The 13,166-nt window shown below is 29.1% G+C and overlaps 1 protein-coding gene across 2 annotated transcripts in view; it reads right to left on the minus strand.

Moving 5' to 3' along the window:
• The window catches only part of MMUT (methylmalonyl-CoA mutase), a 34,229-nt gene that overhangs the window by 19,365 nt on the left and 1,698 nt on the right, over positions 1-13,166 (minus strand). For both annotated transcript variants that reach the window (XM_051997120.1, XM_051997119.1), the window contains 5 exons: positions 11,836-12,249; positions 9,297-9,664; positions 7,189-7,346; positions 5,296-5,467; positions 1,257-1,505 (listed from right to left, as the gene is read on the minus strand). In XM_051997120.1, the coding sequence (XP_051853080.1) occupies positions 1,257-1,505; positions 5,296-5,467; positions 7,189-7,346; positions 9,297-9,664; positions 11,836-12,220 (1,332 nt within the window). In that variant the 5' untranslated portion in view covers positions 12,221-12,249. The remainder of the gene's footprint in view (positions 1-1,256; positions 1,506-5,295; positions 5,468-7,188; positions 7,347-9,296; positions 9,665-11,835; positions 12,250-13,166) is intronic.

Below are 13,166 nucleotides of genomic sequence, written 5' to 3' on the forward strand. Positions count from 1 at the left end.
AGAAGCCAGAATCAGAAAGAAAAAAAATGGGGATTAAAAATAGGTGTGTGTGTGTGTGTGTGTGTGTGTGTGTGTGATGTGTATTTATAGTTATTTACATAAAATATGTATAACAAAAGTCTGATATTCAAAATCCAAAGAAAATTAACATTAATCTTTAAAAGTCATATTTCCCAAATGACAAAGTATATGAAGGTTCTTTCTTTTAAAATTATTTATTATTTTAACTTATTAAATATCAAACAGAATAGGCATTTTCATATATATAGTACAACAGATAAGGATTATAACAAAACCCCAAGTATATATTATATATGTTTTGCTTTGCTATTTAAGAATGTAGTTAAGATTAACTTAAATTTCAAAAATATCCTGCTTATCTAGCTTGCTTTTTAGTCTTCCTTATGATGATCATTTTCACACACGAACACACACACACATAAGCACACATTTTCCCAAAAGAATAATGATGTAAAAATATTCAAAGTAATAATCAAATAATTTCAAATTTAAATGGCTCTGAGAATAATTTCATACCTATTACATTGGCATAGATGGTAAAAACTGGAAAAATTAAACAATGAAGGAGCTATAAGAAGACTAATTCTTCTGGAGGAAAGAGCTATAGGAATACACATAAATTCTCTACTAAGAAAAACCAAATTACCTAAAAGTACTGAAAGAACTGGAAATTTTGTAAAAAGAAATATTAAATTGTTAATACCCTTTTATCCGGCCACTAGTATTACACTTACATACTAGGAAAATAATGATAGAAAGTCAAGTCTTGTATGCATACCAAAATATTGATAGCAAACAATGCAACAAATAAATTATGTGTCTCAATAAAACTCTGGAGAACGGCTGAAATCGTAGCATATGAATATGAAACATAAGAAATGGTGGATATGAAGAATTTACATAGATTTTGAAATGTTGTATGAACTAATTCAAGATAAAGAAAATAGAATAAAAAAATAAGAGGACACAATGATTACAAAAATTCAAATAAATACAATATTAAAAAATACTAAAACTCAAGTTGATAAAATTAAGGAAATATTATTTTAAGAATCAGTAAACCACAAAAGCATAAAGTAATATATACTATCACTAGAAATTCTAACAAATTTTTGCTACTTTATATTTCAGTTTAAATATATTCACTTTAGAAGAATATATGATCAAATTTAAAGACTTCAAATCTCAAATATTCAAAATTGTTACAAGTAACAAAATCAAAAGAAGAAATTTACCTTCAAAGCAGCATTATAGACTTCATTTGTGAGAGATTCCATCATATATGAACCTCCCCATGGATCAGCTACTTTGGGAATCCCAGATTCTTCCTGAATTATGATCTGAGTGTTTCTGGCAATTCGAGCACTTTTTACTGTTGGCAAACCTAAGGCTTCATCGAATGAATTTGTATGCAAGGACTGGGTCCCTCCAAACACCGCTGCCATTGCTTCTATTGTAGTACGAATAATATTATTGTAGGGATCCTAAACAAATAAAAAAAACATTAAACAATATGCTATTTCATTTACTATTTTCATGCTTATATGTTATCTGTGATATGATATGAGATATTGCACAGATTATACTTTTAGAACAAAACATACCTGGTGAATTATAGTTCAAAGACTAATCTGTAGAAACAGCAGGATTATAATTAACAGTCCATATCTCTAAACTTATTATTTTGTCCCTTTGTCTATAATGCTATAAACATGAATTTAGTTTGTAAAGATATATTTTAATCATAATTATTTGTATAACAAATCTTAGAAATGCTTGTGGTTATTCAAAACTTATTTATATTATCACCCATTTAAACAGATGCATAACAAGCATCAAATTGATATTTATGAAATAAAATTGAAGACAATTGTACATCAGTGGACAGAAAATAGTGATAATGTCCTGATTTTGTCATGTGTAAACATGAATGAAGTGGCTAATTTTTATGGGACTCAGTGTACTGTCTCCTTATACAGATGAAAAAAACTAAGATAATGTCTACCAACTTCTTCCACCATTTAAACAAATAAAGCTAGCATTTAAATAACACTTTAAAGTTCATAAAGTGTTTTGCAAATACTATTTGTTTATATTCATAACAATCCTGGAAGAGAGGTACTATTGTTTTATTTTTTTACTATTTTTTCCTATTTATTTCCTATTCTACAGGTGGAGAAAATGCGGTAGATAACATAAATGACTTTCTCAGGATCAGAAAGCTAGGATGTGTCAGAAGCTGAATTTGAACTCAAGTTTTAATTGCATATATCTAACCTATATCAGAATATTTGCTATCTTGGGGAGGGGAAAAATAAGGAAAGGAATGAAAAAAATTTGGAACACAAAGTCTTACAAAAACAACTGCTGAAAACTATCTTTACATGTATTTGGAAAATAAAATTATATTGAAAATTAAAAATAATAAAAAATAGACTCTAGGTCCAGCATATCTCTGTATCATATAATTTGAAAAGCATAAAGAGAAGAAAAGTTCAACCGGATTAAAAAAAAAAAAAAACCTATTTAAATAGACTGAAAGTAAATCAATTAGCCTAAAAGTTAAAAGTCCCTAAATGGTTACAATTTATGTAATTTTTTAAAATTGCTTGATGAATAACTATATGATAAGTTTAGATAATTTTCAGTCATGATTTTTGAATCCTTGATATAATTAGGTTATATTTAATATTTCTTGATCATAACTTTATATTAGTGACACATTATTTCAACATTCAAGGTGAATCACCAAAAAAGTGGCCAATTTATTGTTGCCAACCACAAGAGAGAGCACATTTCATTCTTGAAGTGACAAAATATAATATTGAATGTTTGATAAAAGCTAAACAATTTTTTTAAAATAAAAGTTAAATAATATTCTAGAACAAAAGTTCTGTTTTGTTTTATTTTTCCTGATCTGGAAAACTTTTGTTTGCTTTTGGAAAAGCAAACAATCTTGAAGATCAATTATCCCTTTCCCTAGAATTTACCTTTGTGAGGCTCAAATGACATGATATATTTTTAAAAGTCCTCTGGAAACTGTAAAATATTATACAATGTAGACTATGTTTTTATTAGAAATTAATGAAGTATTTGAGGTTTTTTAATGTCAGGTCTTGGGCAGTTAGGTGGCTCAGTAGCTAAAATACTAGGACTGGATTAAGGAAGACGCATCTTTCTGGGTTCAAGTGTGGCCTCAGACACTTACTAGCTGTCTGACTTTTGGACAAGTTATTTAACCCTATTTATCGCAACTCTTCATCTGTTAAAAAAGAGCTAGAGAAAGAAATTGCAAATCATTCCTAGTATTTTTGCCAAGAAAATCCCAAATGGGATCCACAAAGAGTCAGACACAAGTAAACAACAACAAAATGTAAAGCCTTATAGGTACCATAAAAATATTCAAATTATACTTTATGAAGTACTTAGAATATATCCCATATCTGCAAAATGCATTCTCAATCACAGCAGGAAAAATTAGATAAATACATAAACTAATTATACAACTAATGATTAATGTTTCTAGATTACATACACATTATGAGTACATATATATGTATATTAAGTTTCTGACTTTTATGTTCCCTAAATAGGCAAATATGTTACTCACAACCTATTTTTAACTTGGTGATACACAATCCTATTCTCATGTTCAAAGAATATTTAATCATCCTGAATTTAATTTTACACATCTAAATTTCATACTTAAGGATACATACTTGCATTCATGTATTAAAATATGATAGTCTAAAATATACTAGTTTATAAAATATGTAAATATCATAGATTCATTGCACTATATGACTCAGGACTTACTTCTATACCAACTCCCTAACTACATATAGCTGTAATTTTACTCCTGAATTCCATTCCCATATTACCAAGATCCTACTAGCTATTTCTGTTGGCATCTTAAATTCAACACATCCAAAATAGAACTGAAAATTTTTCTAAACCCACTGCTTATGTAAACTTTCCTATTTTTACTAAGAATATTACTATTCTTCCAATTACCCAGATTCACCATCCAGTGTCACTCCCAATTCTTCATTTTCTTTTCAATACTTCTATCCAATCAGTCATAGTTATCAATTTTACCCCTACAATATACCTTTCATTCAAAAATTCATAGTGAGGAGCCTGGATCAGCCACCTCACCTTTCTCTAGATAACTGCAATAGGCTCCTGACAAATACTGATAAAAGATTTGACTAATATTACTTCCTACTCAAAAAATTAAAACAACAACAACAACAAAAAAAAAAAACACCTTTTCAATGGCTCTGTATTGATGTTCAGATAAAATACAAAATCCTCAGCTTAGCATGGTGTTTGGCAAATCACTTAAGTGCTCCAGGAAAGTTTTAAGACTATCTGTAGCAGAGATGGTGCCAATATGCTTTAGAAAAAGAAATTCTTCACAATATACTTTGATGAAATCATGAATATAATTAAAAAGAAAATTTGTTTTCACACTCACACACACACGCATGCACATGCATGCATCAAATGGCATATCCAACAAAATTTTTGAAAAAATCCTGAAATTTAAAAAAATATATAAGCAAACACCTAAAAATAATAAGACATTAATTTTAGAAAACCTTAATGTTCCACAATTCCTCAATAGAAAAAAACAAACTAGAACAAATTACAAACCTGAATACAATATGAGGAAAACTAGATCTGTTAGCCTTAAGGAGCCTTATGAATAAGAATGTTATTGAATTAAGTGCTAGAGCCTATAGGATTTATTAAAAATATAATTATGTGCTATAACATAAAGAACTTATAAAAGAAAGTAGAAATGATGCTGGACACATTCTTCATGTACCATACCATACTATAATAATGCAAATTATAACAAATAAAAAATAAATAAAAGATGGAAACAAAAAAATAAAAGCAAATAATGAGCAAGTTAAGGAATAAATCACAGAATAAAAAAAATACTGAAATTAATAATGAGACGATGTGCGTAATATATGGAATGAAGCAATTTCAGATGGAAATGTATATATATGAATATTTATATGAAGAAGAGACTAATGAATCTAGAAGTTGCATTTAAAATAACTAGAAAGCCAACAAATTATTAACCTCCAAATAAGCATGAAAGTTATTTTAAAAGTTAAAGGCAAGTTGAAAAATTGATTTTTAGGAGGAAATAAGTTATATTTTTAAGTGACAGATGAATTACCAAAAATATCCTGAGTTTTTATTAATATAATAAATAGTAAAAGATTTTTAAAATAAAATTTAAAAACACATAACCTGTTCAGTAAGTGACCAGCCTGATGTCTGACAATGTGCTCGCAGAAGAAGAGATTTAGAGTTTTGGGGTTTAAACATTTTCTCTACTAAGTGTGCCCAGAGTCGTCTCCCAGCTCTCATTTTTGCTATTTCCATATAAAAATTCATTCCAATTCCCCAGAAGAAAGATAATCTGCAAAAATAACAAATAAATTAAAATTTACTTATATAGGATGAGACAAAATGAAAAAAAAAGTTATTTACATGTATCAGAATATTCTAATAATAAAAACAATATTTATTTTTTAAATTTCAGATTAATATGAAGTAAAACTAAGAGAATTTGACTTATTGTAAGCCTAATATCTGAAAATGTTATCTTATACATAATAAAAAAAAGTTATTGGCATTATAAAAGTCATCTCTTTATAATAAAATTTTGTCAAATAATAAAATTTTCTCATACAGCTAAAGTATAATTCATCTTACAAATATTTGACAATTGTAACTTTTTAGTTCATTTAACAGATAATACATAACAAGAGGTATAAATAAAGTTTAAAAAACTTTGGTAGTATTGTTGGACAACAATTTATTTTCTTAATAAATCTGCATTATTTGACATCAATTTACCATTAACTTATTTAATGTCATAGAAAACTAAATATAAATATCAATGTATTTTTATAACATTTCACTACCTTATAAGATTGTATTTTTTGAAATGTCTTGCAACCAAGTACAATGATTCTACAAAAACTATACATACAAAATGGCATTCACAAGTCAATTTATACATTAAGAAATGCAAAAATAAAAACAAATGATGGAAAGTAAATTTGCTAAATGACACAATGTCTATAAAGCACTGTGAAAGCTTTAGAGTGCTACAAAGCACCAGCTTTTTTTAATAATAATATTTATTTTTGTGCCAGATCTACAACTTAATTTCTGTAGGGAACTCCCAATAAAGAATATTTCTTTGACAATACAGAGATCTGCTCTTTCTGCTCTTTATGCAATTTATAGTCCTAAAAACTGGTGATTAGATATCAAGGGATTTGTCCAAAGTCACACAACCAGCATGTGACAAAGATAGTATTTGAACCCAGGTCTTTGCTGATTTCAAGTTCAAAACTCTTTCTCCAGTTCTGACTTAGTGATTCACAAAGTAGAAAGACAACAATATCCAGATAATATAATATCTTAAAAATGTATGCAATATTATTAAGATATCCTTAAATAAGACAGAAATATTAATGCACTAAAATAAATCCTTAACCTGTCCCTTGTAGAATACATTATAAACTAAAATACTTTTATTCAATATTGTTACATATGTTTTGTATATTATTGTTTTCATAATAAATATTACCTTATTCCTCTCATTTTTTTCAATCAGCTTCAAATAGAAATACTCCAAGGATGAGTCACTAGCGTGCTATTATTGTTTTCATGTTTAACAGACTATTAGATAAGTACATAAAATAACTTTTGTAGTTAAATAAAAATATTAGCTTTTTTTTAAAAGGGAGGTAAATTTGCTTCCAATATTCTATTTTATTTTAAATTATTAATGTTTTTATGGAAACTTGAAAGTTCTAAAATGATAACTCTTCTTAAAATATAATTGTTCTCATGCATAAGTTTGGATTTTAATTTTCCTTTAATTAATATTTCAACATAAATGATAGGCACCTACAAATTAAAATTTTATTCCAAGTTTTCAAATTCCAAATTTCATTATTTCAATTTCCTTGTTGTCACTAAGAAGAGAAAACAATCTAGTTGTGAGGTTTATACATATTTAATTCACCATTTATTTTTCTAAATGCTAATATTTTCTCTATTACTTTTAAAGAAATTTTCAGTCATTTTACAAATTCTGGATAGATCTCTTATAGTTTTACTCACCTTGGTGCAAATTCATCAATGCTAAGGCCAGCTTGGAGGCCAGTTCTACAGTATTCTAAACCATCAGCTATGGTATATGCTAATTCCAGAATGGCATCAGCTCCTGCCTCTTGCATATGGTATCCACTAATAGAAATTGAATTAAACTTGGGCATATGCTACAAAAAGAAATTAAAAATCAAAAATTAATTATTCAAATGAAGTAACTGTCAAAAAAGCAATATAATATTAAGTTGAATGAATTAATACTTAATTTGAGCTTAAGTTGCATTCATGGTAGAGTGCCCAGAAAAAAAAAAAGTAATACTATCACTGCACTATATATTATTCATAGTAGGTTCAATTTTAAGAGACACATTAACAAGTTGGAATGAATAGAGAAGGAGAAAGAAGGAAAGGGACAAAAACTATAGTCATAAGCTATCATTTTGCCCCTCCTCTTAACATCCCTATTTTTATGAAGTATTTTATTCAGCACCCTAGTTTGCAATCTTAGTTATTCTGAACTCATCACTCTTTCTCAAATACAATCAGCTGCTAAGTCCATTTAATTAAATTCACTCTCAAAGCCATATAATTTTTAGCTCTTTATTATCTTTAACCAAGTTTGAATATAGCTTTCTCACCAGTATCCTAGTGTTGAGTGTCTCCTCTCTCCAAACCATTCTCCACACAGCTAGCAAATCAATATATCTCAAGCATGTGCTTTACTATGCTACTTTTTTGGTTAAGAAACCCCATGGTGCCTTTAAGTTTCTCATACATGAAATTTAATTTTCCATCTCCATGACTATGCACAAATTGCTCCCCATGCTTGTAATATATTTTTGTATTCAACTTTGCCTCACAGAATCATGATCTTCAAATCTCAAGTATTTCCTATAAGACTATTTACCCTTGGTATTGTCTTCATCTGCATAAGGAAATGGCAAAGCACTCCTATATCTTTTTCAAGAAAACTCCAAATGAAATCACGTACATTTGGACATAATTGAAAATGAAGGAACAATAATAACTTATTCTCCTCCCAGAAATTACTTTGTATTCACACTTGAAAATTTTTGTGCATTTTCCCCCAAATATGAATGTAAACTCTTTGAAAACAGTGATTAGCTCATTTTTGGTTTTACATTTCAGGGTCTAACAGAATATCTGGAGATGCATTTAATAAATGCTTTTGAATTACTGAATGAATCATATTTGTTCACGTAGTATACAAGATCAAGCTATTGAGCTCTCTTCAATTTTATCAACCAAACATGGAGAAAAAGCTTTCTACTCTTATCTCTATATCCTTTTCTATCATTTCTCAACATTTTGCAATCTATGTTATAACCTTAAACTATTCATCTGAAACTCTCTCTACAAAATAACATTCCCTTGTCACATTGTATGACATCCATCTTGACTCTGCCAATGACTTTCTACAAGTTCAAGAAATTAATTCATTTTCAATCTGATTTATTTGTATAAAATATTCACTTTCTCAAAAGATTACAACAGAATTTAATACTGATTCTATGGAATCAAAGCTCAAATTTTCAGTTACCAAGATCTACTGATACATAATATGTTATGTTTTCATGTTAAAGCTTTCAATGTGAGAGTTGAAATTAAAATATTGTCTCTGAATTCAAGAAAGTAGAAATCTGTTTGGAGAAATGTAGGATAAACACACACACACAACTTGCTAAGTGTCTATTGGCTCAGTAGTTTTAAATTTTAAATTTCAGAAAATCTAGATATGGCACTTCTGATAATTGAAGAAATAAATTTTACATGACAACTGCTTAGGAGAAAAAATATCTAAATATGGTTTACCCATATCAAATACTTTCTAAATTTTTTGTTACTATTAATATAACATTTTGTCTTAATAAAATCAATGTGTCCTTGAAAAGCATACAAATTGTATTTTTATATTTTGAATTTTTTTCAAAAGAAAAGAATTTAGTAAGGCAACAATGAAGGAAATTATTTTTTAAGTGACTACTGTATATAAATGATCAATTACTAAATTATCTACTTATAAATGTAAAAAATGACCTAGAAAATTTTATGATGGATATAGGTGTAAATTTTCCTAAATAAAGCAAAACAAAAGATACCTTTGCTGTATATTGGAAGATGTCTGCAATTATCCTCATGGATGGCTCTGGAGGAAAAATGTAAGTATTTCTGACCATGAACTCCTTTAATATGTCATTCTGTATTGTACCAGTTAGTTTTTCTTGAGGTACTCCTTGTTCTTCCCCAGTTACAATAAAAGTTGCAAGAATTGGGATAACTGCTCCATTCATTGTCATGGAAACTGACATTTTTTCTAAAGGAATTCCATCAAAAAGAATTTTGGTGTCTTCCACAGTGTCAATGGCAACTCCAGCCATTCCAACATCTCCACAGACTCGTGGGTTATCTGAATCATATCCCCGATGGGTTGCAAGATCAAAAGCAACTGATAATCCCTGCTGACCAGCTAAGTGAATTAAAAAAAAAAAAAAAAAAAAAAAAAAAAAGGATATTAGAATCAGAGAGGGCTGGTTTAAAATGAAAATTTATTTCTATCCTATTACAGGGAAATTAACTGATTAGCCTAATAGAAGCTTGCAAATTACGTCTCATAGATTATTTTAACATTTATGAAAACCAAAACAAGTGAAACTTATTAAACTCATCTCATTTTCTAAAATAGTAAGCCCGCTTCATTATGACACAACAGAATTAAGTAAATAATTCCAGTGCAACATTTTATTTATTCAATATTATCACAAAATAAGATGTCCCACATAAGTGAATTTTTTGGATAACACAGTTGTTTTTTTGACCTATTAGAGTATATTGAATGTTCACTTTCAGGACTCAAGATAATCCCTGAAATTTAAATTACCATGTTAAGAACTATCACTATATAAAGTATCTCCAAACTATTATGCTTTTTTAGTTAATGACTCTATAGTTTTCTTCTTATCAGTTGTCATTGCTTATAATTTACTGTAACCAAGAAAAGAATTAAAATGACCAAGGGAAACTAATCAAATTTGCTAAATCATTAATTTTAACTTAATGCACAATACTAAAGTCAATAATGTTAATACTGGCCTTTATCTTAAATGTGGATGTATTCTCTTTAGTGTATACATTTATTACAATATCCCTTGGTCAAAAGGTATGCACAGTTTAATTTTTTCAGCATACTTCCAAATTGATGTCCAGAATAAAAAAAGGATGGTTTTCTCACATCCCCTTCAACATGTCAATTTCCATACAATTATGCCAACTTAATGGATATGAAATGATCCCTTAGTTTTAATTTTAATTTTTCTAATTATTCTAATTTTTTTTTCTTTTGGCTATTAATAGATTTTATTTCTTCTTCTGAAAGCAATTTTTTCACATCTTTTGACTATCAAAAGGGACATGGATTTTATTTATCTATATTTAACAGTCTTTATATATATTAAAAATGAGATCTTAAGCAGAAAAAACTTGTTGGAAAAAATGTCCTTAGTTTCCTGCCTCTAATTTTTGGTGCATTTATTTTGTTTGTGGGAAAAAAAAAAAACTTTTTAAATTCATGTAATCAAAATTACTCATTTTACTTCCAATGAGTCTCTCAGTCTCTCCTGATCAGGTAATCTTATCCTATCCATAGTTTTGACAGGTAAATTTTTCTATGATCCACTAACTTGCTCATCATGTCACTCTTAAATGTCTAAATCATGTACCCATTTTGAACTTATGTTGGTATATACTATCATAAAATGTTTGTCCATACCTAGTTTTTACCAACAGTTTTCCAAATACTTCTTGTTGAATAATGAGATCAAATCCAAGAATCTGGGAACTTTGGGTTTATCAGAAACTAAGATATTGTGTTCAATTGCTTCTGCATAGTCTATATCTCAATATGTTCCACTTGTCAACCTCTCCATTTCTTATCTGATACCAAACTGTTTTGAAGATTATACCTTCCTAGTATAGTCTAAGATCTGGTACTGTAATGCCACCTTTTTTCCCAATTTTTTTCCCACTAATTCCCTTGATATTATTGATCTTTTTCATTCTCCAGATGAATTTTGTATTTTTTTCCTAGCTCTACAAAGTAATAATTCTACAAAGTAATTCTTCAATTGTTTAGTATGGTACTAGGTAGTACTTTAGGTAGAAATTGTTGCTGCATTCTGTTTATATTTTATCTTCCTATTCTATCTAATGTTCTTCATGTTAAATTTCATAAAGTTAGCAATTTTTTATTATTTATTATAGGAAGTTAGGTGGCATAGTGAATAGAGTATCATGCATGGAGTCAGGATGAGTCATCTTTGTGAGTTCAAATCTAGCAGACTAATTGTATGAACCTGGACAAGTCATTTAATCCTTTTTGCCTCAGTTCCCCAACTCTAAAAGAAACTGGAAAAGGAAAAAGCAAACTATTCTAGTATCTCTGGAAAACCCTAAATGGGTCATGAAGAGTGAGATATGACTGAAGCAACTCAATAACAATTTTTTTTTTTAACCTTTAAAGCTTGAACATAATCATTCTATACAATGACTCTAGTTAGAAATACATTCCTTAAGTCTCCTAAAAGCCAGGTCTTTTTCCATTTGCTCTGTTTGGCTAAATATTAGGAGACAAAAACGATTTACCCTTTATGTTGTCCTTATAGAATTTATTGCTTTCTTCCACAGTGCTGAAACCTGCATATTGACGGATGGTCCATGGTCTGAAAGTGTACATGGTGGGATATGGCCCACGACTAAATGGTTTCATTCCTGGTAATTCTTCAGGTAGTTCCTTGGTATCTTTGCTGGAATACAAGGGCTTTATGGAGATTCCTTCTGGAGTGTGCCATATCAAATCTTCTGGATTCTTGCCTTTCAATTGCTTTTTAGCTAAGGCAACCCATTCTGGGTGTAGGGGTAGTTGTTGATGAAGAAGGCGTTGGCATGTATGCCTCAAAAACTTAGTCTCTTTTAGTTGTTTCAGGTGGTACGGAGGGAACAAAAGAAGTCCAATTTTAGCCTTTAACATGACTGTGGAAGTCACTCAACAAGAGATGCCTGAGAAATGAAAGAAAAATGCTACAAATAAACCTTCAAGAAAGAATAAAAGTTTCATGAGAATTTGGTGAAAAAAGTAGAAGAGGAAAATGCAGGAAAAGTTCAGTTTCACATTTTACACCCTGGAATTGAAGATTTTCAGTGTTCAAGGCACTATTCTTACAATTCCTTGCAAATCTTTTCTTAATAAAATGACTGGAGGCACTCTATCTTTCTACTTCTAAACATGACCTTTTATATATAAGAAACACATTAGTGCTAATGCCATACAGAAAAAAGAGCAATGGATCTGACGTCAGAAAATGGTTCAGATCCTGGTTATGCTATTCTCTGTAACATTAATGACTTAAAGAAGAAAGAGATATTGTATTTGGAGCCATTAGCCCAAGGTTTTGAATTCTAGTTTGGTAAACATTATCAATGGACCCTTAACAAAGTGACTTATCCTCTCTGAATACTTTTCCCCCATCTTTGAAATAATTTTCTTCAAGGTTCCTTCCAGATTTAAAATCTTATGATTATACAATATTTTTACTGTAAATCTACTATTGCCCCTTACTTATCTGTTCATTATCATTATTACTTTATCTTTTCTTCTCATTTTATCTGTTGTAGATTCTAAACTCCAAAGCAGCAGATTAATTTGATGTTAGATTCTAAATAAATATATTTTCTATAGTTATATTTTTGAGTATTCACCTAATCTATATAAGAAGGTGTTATTATCCCCAAAGATGAGGAAACTGAGGTAGACAGAAGTTAGCAACTTGCCCAGGCTCACACAGCTAAGTGTCTGAAATAGAATTTGAATTCTTGTCTACCCAACTCTAAGCCTAGTATTTTTATCTGTGTCACAGAGCTGTACCTAAAAAGCTTTTCCATCTTTGTATCTTTTCCAAAACTATAAGTCTCTATTT

Source organism: Antechinus flavipes, chromosome 4 (assembly GCF_016432865.1).
Source record: "Antechinus flavipes isolate AdamAnt ecotype Samford, QLD, Australia chromosome 4, AdamAnt_v2, whole genome shotgun sequence".
In the NCBI taxonomy this organism is placed as follows: Eukaryota; Metazoa; Chordata; class Mammalia; order Dasyuromorphia; family Dasyuridae; genus Antechinus; species Antechinus flavipes.